General features: G+C 48.0%; 1 protein-coding gene across 8 annotated transcripts in view; it reads right to left on the bottom strand.

Annotated features, from left to right (window-relative positions):
- LOC119394533 (protein LMBR1L) overlaps positions 1–16099 on the bottom strand; it is a 583826-nt gene extending 567727 nt beyond the window's left edge. For 3 of the 8 annotated variants that reach the window (XM_037661855.2, XM_049415813.1, XM_049415812.1), the window contains exons 1-3: positions 15842–16099; positions 15457–15547; positions 10290–10323 (exon numbers count right to left, since the gene is read on the bottom strand). In XM_037661855.2, coding sequence (XP_037517783.1) covers positions 10290–10323; positions 15457–15547; positions 15842–15901 — 185 coding nt within the window. In that variant the 5' untranslated portion in view covers positions 15902–16099. Of the gene's footprint in view, positions 1–10119; positions 10232–10289; positions 10324–15456; positions 15548–15841 lie in introns of those variants that run through there. The other 5 variants (XM_049415814.1, XM_037661858.2, XM_049415815.1 and 2 more) reach the window with 4 other exon arrangements.
- Positions 16100–16393: the final 294 nt, after the last annotated feature.

Raw genomic sequence — 16393 nt, 5'->3', positions numbered from 1 at the left:
CGATTCTTAAGGTACCAGGAGAACGTACTTGGCTCGAAGTGGTGAGAAGTTCTTCTTTTGGAGAACACCGTTGTGTAAGAAAAACAACGCCAGTGCTCACCTGAATACTCTCGGAACGACAACAGTCTTGCCCTCGAGGTATTCCATAATAGAGCTGTGCACGGGCCGTATTTCCGAGCCCGAGCCCGGCCCGGGCCCGCTGACTTTGTCGAAGGCCCGCCCGAGCCCGACTGCAAAGGGCTGCGAGCCCGCCCGACCCGGCCCGACGTACGAAAACACAATCCCGGGCCCGGCCCGGCCCGGCCCGGCTTTTACAGCGAAAGCTGTTATGAGATCATTTCACCGGCCGTTTTTGGCGCCGTAGTTGTCCGCCGCCGCCGCCGGTGTCCGTAACCAGTATCGCTCGAAATAAGAAAAAAAAACGAAATGAGAAAAGAAATCCAGGATGGAACGAGGTTCAAACCTGGGCCCTCTGCGTCGGAGCCCAGTATTCAACCTCTGAGCCATGCCCGTGCTTGAAACTGCTGTGCAAAAAGGTCCTATACAGGCTTCATGTCGGGAAGGAACCACATTAGCATATGCAATATAGCGTGGTAGAAGAGTAAAATAAGCACCAAGCGTCGCACAACGCGAATTCTGTAACCAGGCGTCACACAATGCGAATTCCGCAACGAGTAGGTTGTTGAATGCTTCCAACCCATTACAAAGGGCTCTGCCATAATTCTTCATCGTCATCAGGCACAGCATCAACAAAGTGCGCATAATGCCTTACATGCGTTTAGCAGGTACCAACGCTCTCCGTAGAATGACGAAAAATGGCACAGTGCCTGCTGCCCTACTTCTAAAAAATTACAGTGATTTATAGCGTAGTGGGTTCCTCGCAAGTGCACTTGTATTGGTTGCCAAGGAAGCCCATAAGCGCATTATCCACTTCCTCGGGATCTCAGTAAAATTACAATGATTTATAGCGTAGTGGGTTCCTCACAAGTGCACTTGTATTGGTTGCCAAGGAAGCCCATAAGCACGTGATCCATTTCCTCGGGGTCTCAGTAAAGTTCTTCGCCCCCCCCGTCTCTCTCCCACGTCAACGTATGTTATACAGCATGACGGGAGAGGGAAATAGCGACTGGGCGTCACCCAATACAAATTACATAACTGGTGGGCCGTTTAAAGATTCCAACCCATTACAAAGGGCTGAGCCATAATTCTTCATCGTCATCAGTCGTCGCGTCGACAAAGTGCACATAATGCCTTACAGACGTGTAGCTGGTGCCTCGCTTCTCTGCAGAATGACGAATAATGTCTCAGTAGGTGCTTCCCAACTTCACAAAAATTGTGATTTATGGCGTAGTGGGTACCTTTCTAGTGCACTTGTATTGTAGCCCCAAGAGAGCTTAACGGGCTCTAGAAACGCCGTTCTTCCAGCTTTCGCTGTGACTGCTGCGGTTTCAGCGCAGGCCTGGCGTTTTTTGAAGGTTCGCTGCGTAAACAAAACATCGTTTTCCGGTAATTTGGCGTTTTATTGAGCACAGCAAATGTGATCAAACGACACACGACGAACAGCATCTATTACACAGATTACAAATTGTCGTGCAAAAACAGCAAGCAAATAGATGGCCTCATGCCAGCAACAATGGAGTTCGCTCGCCAAAGCCGTCACGTGTATGGGGTATGCGCATGCAAGCGTCAGCTTGCACGACGTAGGCGATCTACGTCGGGTCGCTCGTCGCTGTCGCGTACATTTTCACTCATATGGGATTTGGCCTTAAATCTAACGCGAACAGTCGCGTGGCGCCGTCACTAGCTCAGGTGGTGTTACTTCTCTGTCTGTCGGAGTGCAACTGAGGCAGTGCTTTACCTGCTCCCCTTTTGTTTAAAGTATTGAATGGAAAGGAAAAGCGGTAAAGGGCGGTCGCGAAAAAGGCGCTGTATGCGTGCTGGAAAACAATTCTCGTTCATTCTCTATATTTCGGGCTTGAGTCGGGCTTTGCGCCGGGCCCGAGCCCTGCCCGATAAAACTCCAAGTAGCCCGAGCCCGGCACGTGCCCGAGGTGAAAATACGTCGGCCCGCCCGAGCCCGGCCCGCGGGCCGGGTCGGGCTTTCGGGCTACCCGGAGCCCGTGCACACCTCTATTCCATAAGGCCTCCGGGTCGGATCGCTGTCATTCAGCGAAGTCATCGGCACTTATGGTTTTCAAAAAACAGTCATCATCCTGGCCGTCTTGCGGCGGCGGGTCCACGGGGGCATGAGACAGGCAGTCGGCGTCACAGTATTTTCTTCTGGACTTGTAAACGACTGTAATGTCGAATTCTTGAAGTCTCCAGCTCCATAGTGCGAGACGACCCGAAGGGTCCTTCAAGTTAGCTAGCCAACACAAGGCGTGGTGGTCGCTCACAACCTTGAAGGGCCTGCCGTAAAGGTAGGGGCGAGACTTTGACGTAGCCCAGACGATGGCAAGGCACTCCTTTTCTGTTGTCGAATAGTTGGCTTCTGCCTTGAATAGCGAGTGGCTAGCGTAGCTGATAACCCTTTCCAGTCCGTCAGTCCTTTGCACAAGGATGGTGCCGAGTCCTACGCTGCTTGCATCGGTGTGTATTTCCAAATCGGCGCATTCATCAAAATGCGCAAGTATCGGAGGTGTCTGCAGGCGTCGATTCAATTCTTGAAATACTTGAACTTGCGCCGTTTCCCACCTGAATTCGACGTAGGTCTTCGTGAGTTGCGTCAGTGGCTCGGCGATCCCTGAAAATTCCTTGACGAAACGTCTGTAATAGGCGCACAAGCCCAGAAATTGGCGTACGGCCTTCTTGTCGGTGGGCGGCGGGAAGGCAGCAATGGCAGCAGTTTCCCGCGGGTCCAGGCGAACTCCAGACATGCTAATGACACGGCCCAAGAACAAGAGTTCGTCGTATGCGAAGCGGAACTTTTCTGTCTTTGGGGTAAGTCTGGAGGTCTTGATTGCTTGACGTACAGCTTCAAGGCGCCGGAGGTGTTCGTCGAAGTTTGAGGCAAACACAACAACGTCATCCAAGTACACAAGGCACGTCTGCCACTTCAATCCAGCCCGCACGGTGTCCATAATGAGCTGGAACGTTGCAGGTGCCGAGCAAAGACCAAAGGGCAAGACCTTGAACTCGAAGAGGCCGTCTGGTGTTATAAAGGCAGTCTTCTCTCGGTCTCTCTCGTCGACTTCGATTTGCCAGTAGCCGGTCTTAAGGTCCATCGACGAAAAGTAGCCCGCGTTGTAAATTCGATCAAGGGTGTCGTCTACCTGTGGGAGAGGGTAGACATCCTTGTTCGTTATTTTGTTCAGGCAGCCATAATCGACGCAGAAGCATAGGGTTCCATCCTTCTTCTTCACTAACACCACAGGTGATGCCCACGGACTCTTGGAAGGCTGGATGACGTCGCATAGCCAGGCGTGCAACAGCCGAAATAGGATTTGGAGCAACTTTTGGAGCAGCAAAATGTTGCTTTTGGAGCACAAAAATCCAAATTTGGAGCAGGTTGTGAAAAAACCTGAATTTTTTAGCCCGAAATCCCAAATTTGGAGCAGTATAACAAAGGCTTACTTTTAGGAAAGAAAGCAAAAATACGTCAAAACAATTTAACATCAGCTAGTTCGTGCACAGTGCCCGTGAACACTGCTATTTCAATAAAAACTGTGTTGAGCCACCCCATAGTGCGACCAATGACTGAACAATGACTAAGTCCACATTAGCATTTGCAGGACCTGTCAAATAATTCGACAGGCACTGGAAATGCTCATGTTGACCTGCGAACCTGGCAACCTGGAAATTTGGGAGATTCGTAAAGCAGGAGAAAGTGGGGGTAGCGAAAAAAGAAAACTGGCATACACTTTTGTCTATTGTTTCTCAAGGCCGCAGAAATGCCATACACAGCAGCTCCAAATGATTGCCAATAATTTTTTAGACGTCAGCGATCATACTAGTACTCGTAATTATACGGCACGTGCACGAATGAGTAATTAAGGAACAAAATGTGATGTGTTTCTGACAGCTAGTACAAATAGCCCCTTTTAAATCTCGGCATCCTTTTCAGCAGGACACCAATGTACTGCGGCAAAAGTGGCTTAAAAAGCGTTCTGCACACAATAAAACAAGCATCAGGAAATTTGAGAACTACTGTCCTTTTCTATTGCGATAGTAACTATATGGACACTCTCGACGAGTTTTTGCCGTCATCTCCCGTATAAAGGCCAAATTGATAACATATCCCTGTGCATAGTATGTTCTACGGTGGGTGCGAGTGCGTGCGACGAACGCGGCTGAAGCCGATATCAAACGAGCCAGCCCATCTTCGTCGCTCGGAGGGCGCATGCGATAACACCACTCCGCTCGGGAAGCCTGCCATCGAAGCATAGAGGAAACGCCCCACCCGTCTTGAACGAGCATGAAAAGACACAAGAGGGGGCGGGGGGGAAGGGCTGGCGCTCGAGCAGCAACTTTGAACTTTGATTCTAAGGGCGCGGTCGCAATCGCTGGCGCGCGCACTATCTCGGCAGCCATCAGAAGGCGGCTCGTATATCATGCTACGTGCTGCGCTCTCAATGCGAAGACACTGTGCAGAAAGAGCATCTTTCCCTGGAAAGGCCGTATTCTCTTACACTAACGTTTTATAGAGTTACGCGAGATCGGATACGAAAGAGTTTGCTGCCAGCCTCACTTCGTATAGCATTACAAATTGTTGCTATCGCATTCATTGTTTCGTCCTTCTGGTGAAACTGACTTTTTTCTTTTCTTTTACGGGGGGTTAGGATTAGGGTCTGTGCGTCTGTACTGGATGACGATGCCCACACTGCAGATGACCAACACAGCCTCCATTTCTCGCTCAAATTTGTGCAACTGAAAAAAATTTAAGGTGGTCAGGCATTTTGGCGCAGCGTGGCGCAATTTTAATAAATTGCACGGTTTTGGCTCAGCTTGGCGCAAAAATAAGAAATTGTATCAAATTGGCGCAACTGGCGCAGCTGTTGCATCCCTGCGCGTAGCATTTCGTTGACTTGTTTCTTTATGGCCTCACGTTCTCGCGTCGAAACTGTGTACTGGTCTGGCGGAGTGCCCTGGCACTTTCTCTGTTAAGATGCGGTCTTTTGCGACTGGGCTCTGCCAAACTTTTGACTACGATGAAAAGCAGTCCTTGTATTGCAGAAGCAGGGTTTGAGCTGTTCTCGCTTATGCTTCGGAAGGCTTGGAATGACGTCGAAAGCTGGTTGAGGAGCTCGGTTCGTCGGAGTAGATTCAGTAGAATCACTGAGGGCGAAAGCACTGGTGGCTTCCAAAATTTCTTCGATGTAAGCAACCATCGTGCCTTTGTTCACGTGCTTGTACTCGTTGCTGAAATTTGCGAGCACCACCGTTGCTTTCCCTCCACATGGCTCGGCTATTCCTATTGCGACGCAAATCTCGTGGTTGATCAACAAGTGCTGGTCTCCTTGAACACCGCCTTCCAGGTTTGCTGATTTTTGAGTGCCAACGAAAATGATGACGCTGGTGCGATGGGAGAGGGTGACATGGTCTTCCAGCACATTCAAGGCGTGCTTTCCTGGCGGCGTGTGCGATGGTAATGCTTTTTCTGTGGATAGTGCTATCAACTCGGATCTCAGGTCGATGACTGCACCATGTAAGCTTAAGAAGTCCATATCAAGGATGATGTCTCTCGAGCAAAGCTGTTGCACTACGAAGCTGGCGGGATAAGTCCAGTTGTTAATGGCGACTCTCGCTGTGCAACTTCCCGCCGGCGTCACCAGGTGTCCTCCAGCGGTCCGAATTTCGGGGCCTTCTCAGGCAGTCTCGACTTTCTTCAACTTTGTGGCAAACGGTCAACAGCGCTCTTTCTGTCTACTCTGTCCTCTTTTCCTATGTTCGCATGCTGCAAAAAAGTGCCAGTATGGTCCACTGATGACAGAATGGTCGGCTGCAGTGTCAACGAGAGCTGGGACACTGTAGCCGTCGATAAGAACGCCAAGGTCGCTAGTTCGTCTTGCGTTGCGGTTAGGTCGTGGCATTGGATCGTGGCCCCGTCGGTTTGTACCGCTGCTTCCGCGTCACGTCGCCAGGTCTTCTTCGGGCCACGAAGTTTCGACGTCACGGCCTCGTTCAGCTTGCAACGTATTCTGTCGTGGTGGCGGCGGAGGATCTTCAGTATTTCGTCGTACAGCAACCACACCTCCATCGGTTGCTGCCCTTAGCTTTCCGGATATGGGCTTGCAGAAGGGCCCTGAGTAGGACCGGTGTACTGGCGGCTCTGCGGTGACATGCAGCAGGCTGGCCACGGCGATCGGAAGTTTGTCGGGGTGTCCACTGCGCTTCTGCGAGGTAGTCAGCAATGCCATGAGGTCGTTCACCCCGCTGTGGACACGGCGCGTTGACAGCGAGACCGCGTAGCCCCATCTGTCGGTACTGGCAGCGGCGGTAGGTGTGGCCGGCTTCCCCGCAGTGGTAGCAGAGCGGGCGGTTGTGTGGGGCTCGCCAAACGTCGGTCTTCCTCGGGGTGTAGCACTGGCCGACAGGTGGGCAGTTGGGTGTCGATGGTTGCGGCGGCGGCAGCAGTGTCTGGCGACGGAAAGGCGTCGACACGGTGTCTTGACTTGGCACGGCGAGGGAGAAGTAGCGTCGGGCTGCAGCAGCGTAGCTCGTGGCTTGTGGCTGAGGCTGTGGCAGTTCAAGGGTGCCCAGCGACTGCTGGATTTCTGCTCGAACGACGTCTGTGATCGAGTCTACTTGAGGCTGTGGTGACGGTGACAGCTTGTGCATTTTCTCCTGCACGATCACTCGGATCTTTTCGCACAGGTCGTCGGAGCCGAGGGCATGAACAGCGGCTGTCTTGAATTCATCGGCGATATACTGGCGGGTGCGCATTTCCAGCGTCTTCTCAATTGTCGTTGCTTCCGAGACAAATGTTTGGACTGTTGAGGGTGGGCTCCGCATCAGCAAAGCCATGAACAGGGCTGGGTTCACAGCTTGAAGGGGGCGTCTGGAACATGAACAAACAGCACCTCCACCAAATGTCACGGGGCCGTGACGTCGACGAAGGCAGCAGTCAGCATGTCCAAGATGAAACTCTTTATTTGGCCGAACTTGTGGCAAGGAAAAGAAAGTCAAACTACAGCAATACACACTGCACACTGATAGTGGCGAACAGGGCGTTGGCCGTCGATAAGTTGCTCAGCGGTAAGGTGTGTCAGCATTTATACGTGTGGCATCGAGCCTTATCGCTGGTGGCCGCGTTAGTTCCAGAATGAACTCAACTGTTTGCATTTGCGTGCTCGAGCCTATAAGAAGATTCTGAAATAATCTGGAAGGCTCCAAGCAGTGTGTTGGAATGGAACGAAAACGAAAAAAAAAACGATATTTTTGATCGGAACGATAATGTAACCGAAACTTTATTATTTCGTACAGGAGTGAAACCGAAATTTTTAAATCGTTTTTCGGTTCACGAGAAAACTTGGCAATCCGGAACAACTGAGGTCATGCAACGTGAACAATTATGCATATCTCAGTACATATACAGTATTAGCGCGTACCTCGGGCAGGAATTCCAAAGCAAAGATATGTTGAAATTGTGCCAAAAATGAAAAGAGTGGCAACCAGAGATACTTATCAACACAAGTACACTTTTGCACGCCTGTCACGCAGGCCAGCGTGGAGCGGGCATTGTCGGCGCTGAAGTTAGTTATAGGGAAAGCTGTTATGAAATCACAATAGCCGATTGTGGCACTATAGTTGTCCGCCGCCGCCGGTGTCCGTAACTGTTATCATGTGAAATAAGAAAAAATGAAATGAGAAACAAATTTCTAGGATCGGATGGGATTTTAATCCGCGCCCTCTGCGTGGCAGTCCAGTATTATACCACAGTGCCACGCTCGTGCTTGTAACACCTTCGCAAAAATACTCTATACAGGCATCATATCAGGCAAGAAATCATGTTAACATATGTAATATAGCGTGGCAGAAGAGTAAAATAACAACCTGGCGTCAGACAATGCGATTTGCGCAACGAGTCGGTCGTTCAATGCTTCCAACCCATTACGAATGGCTCAGCCATAGTTCCATCGTCATGAGCCACAGCACAAAGTGCACATAATGCCTTACAGATGTGTAGCGGGTACCAGGATTCTACGAAGAATGACCAAAAATGGCATAGTGGGTGCTTCGCTACTTCAGAAAAATTATGATGATTTATGGCGTAGTGGGTACCTTGCACGTGTACTTGTATTAGTTGCCCCAAGAGAGTCTACAACGGGCCCTAGAAAGGCTGCTCTTCCAGCGTTCGCTGTGACTGTGCTGCGTGTTCCACGCAGGCCTGGCGATTTTTTTTATCAGAACAGTGGTCTCACACATCGGAGAGTACACTCGATGACGTGCTGCTTCGGAGATCGTTCTCACTCCCTTGACACAAAGCATTGAGCCCGCTAACAAAAATCTTAATTGACTTTTGAGAAAATAAATATGACTTCGAAGGGTATACCGGTTTGTGCCAGTTGGTAGCAATTCATGGTACAGCTACTTCCGCTCCTCTGCAGAATGTGGGAAGAATGTGTTTTACTCTTGTCCCACTTGCTTAAGAGGAGGGCCAGTAACTATATGACAAATCCAATGTTCTTATTATTATTATTTTATTTTATTTATTTATGATACCTTACAGGGCCCAATAGGGCATTGACTAAGGGGAGCAAGTACAAAGCAAATATCAGAGAAAAATACATCAATAAGTACACGGAAACAAATAAAAAGAAAAAAGGGTACAGTGCAGTTAAAGAACTTTTTTTCCCTCCTTTCCCTTTTTTTTACATACGGCAAAGAACTGCAAATAACAACAAAGGAAAAAAAAGCAAATATATATATATATATACATATATACGTATGTATACAGTGCAAAGTATTTTCACACAGAGGTACAGCATTTCTTATTCTATGAAAAAAATTAGCGCCAATCACACACTCGCAAAAGAAAGAATGCAGGAAGACTTCGCGAATAATAATAATAATAAAAGTAATGGTGACGACATGATATTATTTCAAGAAATGCTTATGCAACTGATCAAGAAATGCTTGATGGTTACTGATTGATGCAATATTATCGGGAAGATCATTCTATAGAATAATGGCTCGGGGAAGAGCTGATGAATTGAAAGCGTTAGTTTGTCCACTTATGCATTTAATGCTATATTGATTATGCAAGTGATGTGATATGTGTGAAGGCGCTTGCATTGGTAAGGGACATGGCCTGATGCCGTAGCGATATTTATGGAATAAAATAAAAGAGCAATGGAACGACGTACATTTAATGGTACAAGTGCTATGTCATGTTTGATCTGCGTTATGCTGGAATGTGTGAAACGAGCGGCTCTGTTTTGTACAGACTCAAGCTTGTTAGTCAGGTAGTTTGATGAGTCAGGTAGATATGAATACCTTGAAGGCCCCCTAACCTACCCAGAGTTCGAAATTTAGTAGTGGTGTTGCAGTTGTGCACGAGTCTACAACGAACATGGTGCCGTAATAGCGGAGTTACACGCGTTTGATGATGCAAAAAGCACTCTCGCTCGTTTCTCTTTTTCCTTCCCTATGCTCCGTTCGTCGGCTCGTCTCTCCTTCTGGCCGAGAGTAGCAAGTGCGCGTACCTTCGAGAGGAAAAACCGGTGCTGTAGATGACGAGCGGACATGTTGACGTCACGGCGAACGTTGAGGAGATGAGGAATATCGAGACACGGAGAGGAGAAGGGAATTTTTCTTGCAATTTGGGGAGCGTCCACGGCTCGTAGCGCAGCCGCGTTAGGTATTTTTGATTGTGTCGGCATTCTGACTCGATGCGCGCGTTTACTTGAAAGGCTAAAAAAATATCGGCGGTGGTTTAGGGGCCCTTTAACTTCAAATTTTTGCATACAAAAAAAAAACGTTACGAACCATTACGGAACATTTTTTTTCGTTCTAGAAAAGAAACGAAACAGAACTTTTTGCCGTGGAACGAAACTAAAACCGAAATGAAAAACATTTCGTTCCAGCACCCTGCTTCCCAGGCATTCGGGCGCGGTTTGTGCAAGACAGTGATTATACGTGTAACGGACCAGTTACATAAACAGAGCAAAAGAAGCTCACCTGGTATTATGCTTCCTCCATCTTATGGGAGAACAGGGAATGCCAATGGTTCCCTTTTCAACATTCCCTGTTAACCCATCTTTCATCACTTCATACCTCTATATTGTTTGGGCTTTTCTCGTATGCATGATAACGGGGCTGTGTGTATGTATAAAACATTGTGTACTCACGATATTTGGTACACAATGGCATCTTCATCATCCTCTGAAATCACCAAACAATAAATCAGGAGCAATTACAGAATCAAGTCCAGAGCAAAATACATGAAGTATGCAAATTTGAACCAAGTGCTAATTACAGTTCTTATATGAGTACCTAGAGAATTAACCAGAGCAGCACTGACTGACCAAACAAAAGTGCTAAAGCCCATCGTGGTAGCTTAGCACGTAGGGTGTTGCGCCGCTAAGCTCAAGGACGCAGATTCGATTCCCGGCCACGGTGGCCGCATTTCTACGGGTGCGGAATGCAAAGAACACCCGTGTACTCAGATTTAGGTGCACGTGGAAGAGCCCAAGGTGGTAAGCATTTCCGGAGCCCCCCACTAAGCTTAGAGTGTCTCATTATCATATTGTGGTTTCCAGACATAAAACCCTAACAATTACTATTACAGTGAATTCTCACTTGTATGCATACGAAAACAATGAAAAAGTTCACTTCCTGATGAGGGGAATGAGATAAGTACTCTCTGCCAGATTACCATGCTACCAAGATAGCCTCTAAATGCCTCATGTGGACCTCTTCAACTGTGAAGAAGCTTCAGATGTGTAAAGGGCAACATAACCACCTTTCACTGACTACAGATGCACTGAAGCACACTTAAAACGATTAGAGAAGCTGCTTACACCTACAGGGAGAAAATGAGGCATGCCTTTCCAAAGCCTTTAAACAAATAGAAAGAGAAGTGTGGTGCGTTTATACTCTTTTTTGTTCGTTTTATGCCTACGGCTCGTGCGCCTAGCCTTTTCACTTCCTCAAACTTCCAGCCTGGACCAGCCATGAACCCATCAGTTTTCATCTCATGTAAGCTGCTGTGCCCACACTGAAGGAAGACTGTTCATTGCTGTTTGAAGGAAGACTGCGCTTTTCTCCTGGCAGTCTAGCTGTCTTGTCTTTCTATTATGTATTACTATTCTTTTATGTTTCAATAAAAGAAGCATGAGTGCTTACTTCCCGCTTGTGAAAAATAAACCCACCAATGTTTAGAACAAAAAACCAAAAGCCATGAAAAGCCAAATGAAAAAAAATTACACCATCTCCAGCTAAAGGGAACCATGTGTGGATGCGAAGCAGCGGGCAGAAGGTTAGCTTGAGCGGGAGATGGTGTAATTTTTTTTTTTCTTGCGTTCTCAAGCCTGTGCCTTCTTCTGGCATAGAATCAGCACTGTCTTCCAGCCTCCATACAGCTCCCGCTCCATGGAACTGCTGGCGTTCGAGGTATTCGACTCCCGCAAAGTCGCAAGATCATGTGTGTCTGCCTCTCTGCAGTCCATGCTATTGGTGTCATCGTGGAATTCTTCAGCGAGGGAAGGAGAGCACGAGCACCTCACATCCAGAGCCACAGAAGCAGAGGCGGCCATCGGCCGCTCGTGCCACGTCAAGACGCCGGAGGCATCGCTGCTGCCTACTCGTCGCAGGAGGAAGGAGAGCACGAGCGCCCCGTGTCTAGAGCCACAGAGGCAGAGGCAGTAATCAGCCGCTCGTGCCACGTCAAGATGCCGGAGGCGTCGCTGCTGTCTACTCATCGCAGGTGAGAATGAGGCGCACCAGAGGGGGGAGCGTAGGAGAGGAGAGAGAGGGGGAGGGGACGTGCATGCGCTGGCGCATCACGTGGGGGGAGAGGCTGTGGCGCGGCTGCAGCGCGGGGAAGAGGAGAGAAGGCAACCGAAAACCTGCATAAAGGAGGAGAGTGGGTTTGTGCATGTGCAGTAAGGGTGGTCACGCCACACACCGGATTGAACTCCGCCATAAGCTGCTTCGAATCTAATAAAAATACCCATAGCAAAGAGCCGTGTGGATCTGTCCTGTCTGTTTGGAAAAGATGTAAACGAGCTTGAGTACCCGGTATAAGTACTCTAGCTTCTTGCAGGACGTGCTTTGCACCAGCCTTCACACTGTCTTGAAGCCATAATCATCCAAACCGCAATTAAACTTTGCAGCCGAATATCTCAGTTGCAAGTAGAACTGTGTAGAAATGTGACTGCCTCCAACTTTTCAATACAAGCATCGCTGCTTACTGCAGTCACTAAAAAGTTCATAACTCAAGTTTAGTTCAGTGGGTGGCTGACAGCAACAATTATTGTCTTACTTATTGTCACGATGCAGGGGTTGATGGTGGCGGCGGTGCTCACGGCTTGGCTGAGAAGTGTCCAGTCACACCTCTCAAGACGGAAGACCTAGAGGCCCCCGAGAAAGTGACGCGCGTTCTCAGGTTGAGAGGAGGAATCTTCCCACAAAAGGGAAAGGAGGGAATGGGGCATCTCGGCTGCAGAATCAGCGCAGGGAGCGAAGGGCAGCAAGGATGAACTGTGTGCCCTCCCCCTCCATACAGAGAGAGAGAGAGAGAATAAACTTCATTGCACTGCATGAGATATGTCACCAAGCTACTATCCCTCGACCTTGGTAACGTGTTTTGCATACTTTTGCAGTTCTTAATGCATTTGATTACATCAGCTTTATGGGGCGTTCATTCTTAATGCGATAAGGCTATCGAGATGACTTTCTTACGTGGAGGAATTACAGGAATGAAACTGAACTGCCCAGCCATGTCCGGAGTGGGAATGGGCTAAGTTTTTTCATTCCGAGGTATTGAAAGGAATGGAATTGCGGCAAGTTGTAATTCCCCTGAATGGAATTGGAATGAAATGAAGGCACCCATTCTGCAACACTGCTCTCAACTGACAAAGCAGGGTATCTACCAATTTGATTTTTCCAAATTCCCTGACTTATCCAGGTTTTCTCTGATAATTCTAAGTGTTACAAGAAGAATCCAGAGATGGCGCAACCATCGCGTGCAGTGTCTTACGCAAGCCGCAAGCTCCTTCGGGATTCTTGGCTTCCTCCCTCTCTGTTTATTTCCTCCTCCTCCTCCTCTATGAACTCCGAGAGGTATCAAGTTGCGTCTGGCCCTCGGGATGGGATTGTGGGCTGCTCCCCCGACTCGGAACTCTCCACTCTGCATTCCTAACTCCATGTAGCCACACCTATTCCTGTACCCCAACGCTTAATAAACTCAGTTAATCCCCATTAACAAAAGCCCAGTGTTTCATCGGCCACTGAAATAAGTCATAACAAAACACTAAGCACATTCCCTGACTGGTAAGCCTGCTTGGAAAACTGTAAATGAGCCCTCAAGTGGTAAAAAGAAAGGACAGGACATTTGCATAAACTACAAATCATGCTGGTTTCTTATGTTCCCTTGGCTAGGAGGATTTCTTTACAATGAATAAACACTATTAGAAAACACAATAACTACTGTGCACCTACAAACAGAACTGCTGATTTATTTGCATTGGCAGTGATTTTACTCTTTCAGAGATTCAATTTCTCGCTGCAGCATAGACTTGAGGCTCAAGCATATGGCACACTTTGGCCTAGATGTCCATTAAACATTATCAGTCATCATCATCATACTTGAAACTGTGCATCTTTCACGAGTACTGTAATCAATTCAAGCTCCCTTCATCTGGATAGCACTAATATGCTTAGATATCGACAAAGGTATAATAATAATAATTGTAAGGGTTTTATGCCCAAAAACCACGATACGATTATGAGAAACACCGCAGTGGAGGGCTCCAGAAATTTCTACCATCTGAGGTTCTTTACCGTGCACCTAAATCTAAGCACACAGGCCTCTAGCATTTTCGCCTCCATTGAAAATGCAACCACCGCAGCCGGGATTCAATCCCGTGACCTTTAGGTCAGCAGTCGGGCACCATAACCACTAGACCACCACAGCAGGTGACAAGCTTGCTTTCCAAAAATTCGCTAGATGCTTAGACTGGTACACAGGTGTATACAGGACAGTCCTCTAGGAACGCTCTTTTGCATGCTTGTGTTTCAGGAGCATTAATGATCCGTGCCATCTGCCGAAAGAGACACAAGCCACAACCGGAAAAGTTACCGGTGTGACAGCCCAATTCAGACACCTCTTCCACTGTAGGCAAGGTCTTCCCAAACATCGATATTGTTCCTTGGATTGCTCTTCAGGGGAACAGCTCGAGTCAAGAAAGCAACTGTGAACTCCCGTGCAAGAAAAACCTTGCAGTCAGTGGTTTGAAGCTACACATGCCCGTCTTTGCGTCACATCTGAAGCTACTAAATTTATGCAGACGTTTGCCCCCAAAGATGTCCTATTCTGCTCTAGCAGCCCCAAATACTACCGTTACTCAGAGTCCATCGTCTGACCAGCAGCCATACATAAACCCAAGAAACTGCACAACAGCTGCATCCAGGCCAACAACCTGCTGCTATGAACAACATTGGCAATTATTCTATCATACTTGGTAAAGTGAAGAAGCGAAATAAATGGGACAGAAAGGTGAGACAAACGGGAAGAGCACTCTGTCCCATTTGTTTCGCTTCACTTTACCAAGTATGCATCACCCGAACCTCTACTAATATTTTTTGGGGTCATGAGCATGAGTACAAACATCACCGAATCGATGTGCTGCCGTGTACACTACCACACATGCAGCCTGTTCCTGGGAAAACGTCTCCAGTCATTCTGAGTGGCAAGAAATCTTCCCTACGCCATTTCACCTGCAGCCCTTGCTTGACGACATTATCCACGAAATGTATTGCAGTAGCACGGATAATTGGGCTAGCTGGTAGTTCATTTTTGACAGAATATGGTGTGCACACAAAAACATGGGCATAGAGGAAAGACGTAAACAACACAGGTGCTGACTTGCGACTACCTTTTATTAGAAAGGAGAGCTTACATATATATGTCACATCTGTCCCATGATCTGGCTACTCTCGCCAGGGCAGAAAATCAGAAGCAAAAATTTACGAAGATAAAACAAGGGGCTAGAAACGAGTGCCTTAGGTCACACCCTCAAAGCGCTGATGAGATACGAAAGTTCTGCTCGTGTTAACACGATTAACCGCACCTGTGTTGTTTACGTCTTCTAGTGTCCGTGCTTTTGTGTGCGCGCCGTATTCTGTCAAAAATTGTCCACGAGCACTGGTATTTTGGCCATCTGGTTTGACACGGCCATCATTTGAGCGCTTGGCGGGGCTACACTTGAAGCGTGCATGCCAGCATTGCCCAGAATGGCACATACTAATCATGACATTCAAATGAGATCAGATAATATAAAACAGAATGCTCACCGGCAAAGTAGTACTCCTTTTTCTTCTTCTTAAACTTTGAAATCAGGATGTGCGCAAGGACATAGAGGATAAGAAAAAATAAAAAGTGAATCTGAAACAAAAAGCAAAAAAGAAACCCACGTGACACACCTAAACGCCGAGAAAGGGTCTATTGTAAGGAGTTCCTAAGGCGCTTAATTTAATGCTACAGTTCAATAGGCTACAACACGACGACATCTCTCGTGTTTGAACTGCGTCACAGGTCAAAGATGCGGCGCGCGAACTGAACGCATGCAAACTGCCAAAAAGGGTCAAATCAAGGGAATAAGCGCGAGCCATACAAGAGCGAGAAGGATGACAAAGCGAGGTGTTTGAATATCAAAGCACTGGGTAAGTTGACACGCACCAGTATTTCACGGATTGCATTGTGAAAGAGGCGCTCCCTTGCATCGGTGTCATTCTCCATTCTTCATGCAGGATTAAATATCTCTAAATGGCAGTAGTCTCTCGCAGTGACCTCGTTGAAAGCGCACATGTTTGCAGCAGTATTTTGTCACGGCCAAACTTTAGCAAGCGGTTGCAAACGCAAGGCACAGGTGAGAACACCGCTAAACAATGCGACGCGGGCTACGCGGGCGTTGGAGTGGTGCGGCCGTGCGGCGCGTCAACATTCAACTGATTCAACCATGACGGCGAGTGGCGGCGCGCGCGTCGCACCCGCTGACTGAAGTAACTGAAGCGTTGACTGAAGAAATCGACGCAGCATTGCATTAGTAGCATTAGAGAACGGAAACTGCTCTTGGCAACAGTAGATATTTGGCCTTGTTAGTGCGAGATATTCATATTGTATTGGTTGATTGTTGAATCGGCTACCATACATAAGTTAGCGTAAAATTGCGTCAGCGCACCATCATTGTCATTATCAAGAAAATAATTATCATTCCTTGATGCCTCCACA

The sequence above is a fragment of the Rhipicephalus sanguineus genome, chromosome 5, assembly GCF_013339695.2.
Source record: "Rhipicephalus sanguineus isolate Rsan-2018 chromosome 5, BIME_Rsan_1.4, whole genome shotgun sequence".
Taxonomy (NCBI): domain Eukaryota; kingdom Metazoa; phylum Arthropoda; class Arachnida; order Ixodida; family Ixodidae; genus Rhipicephalus; species Rhipicephalus sanguineus.
This window is presented reverse-complemented; position numbering and strand designations above follow the sequence as displayed.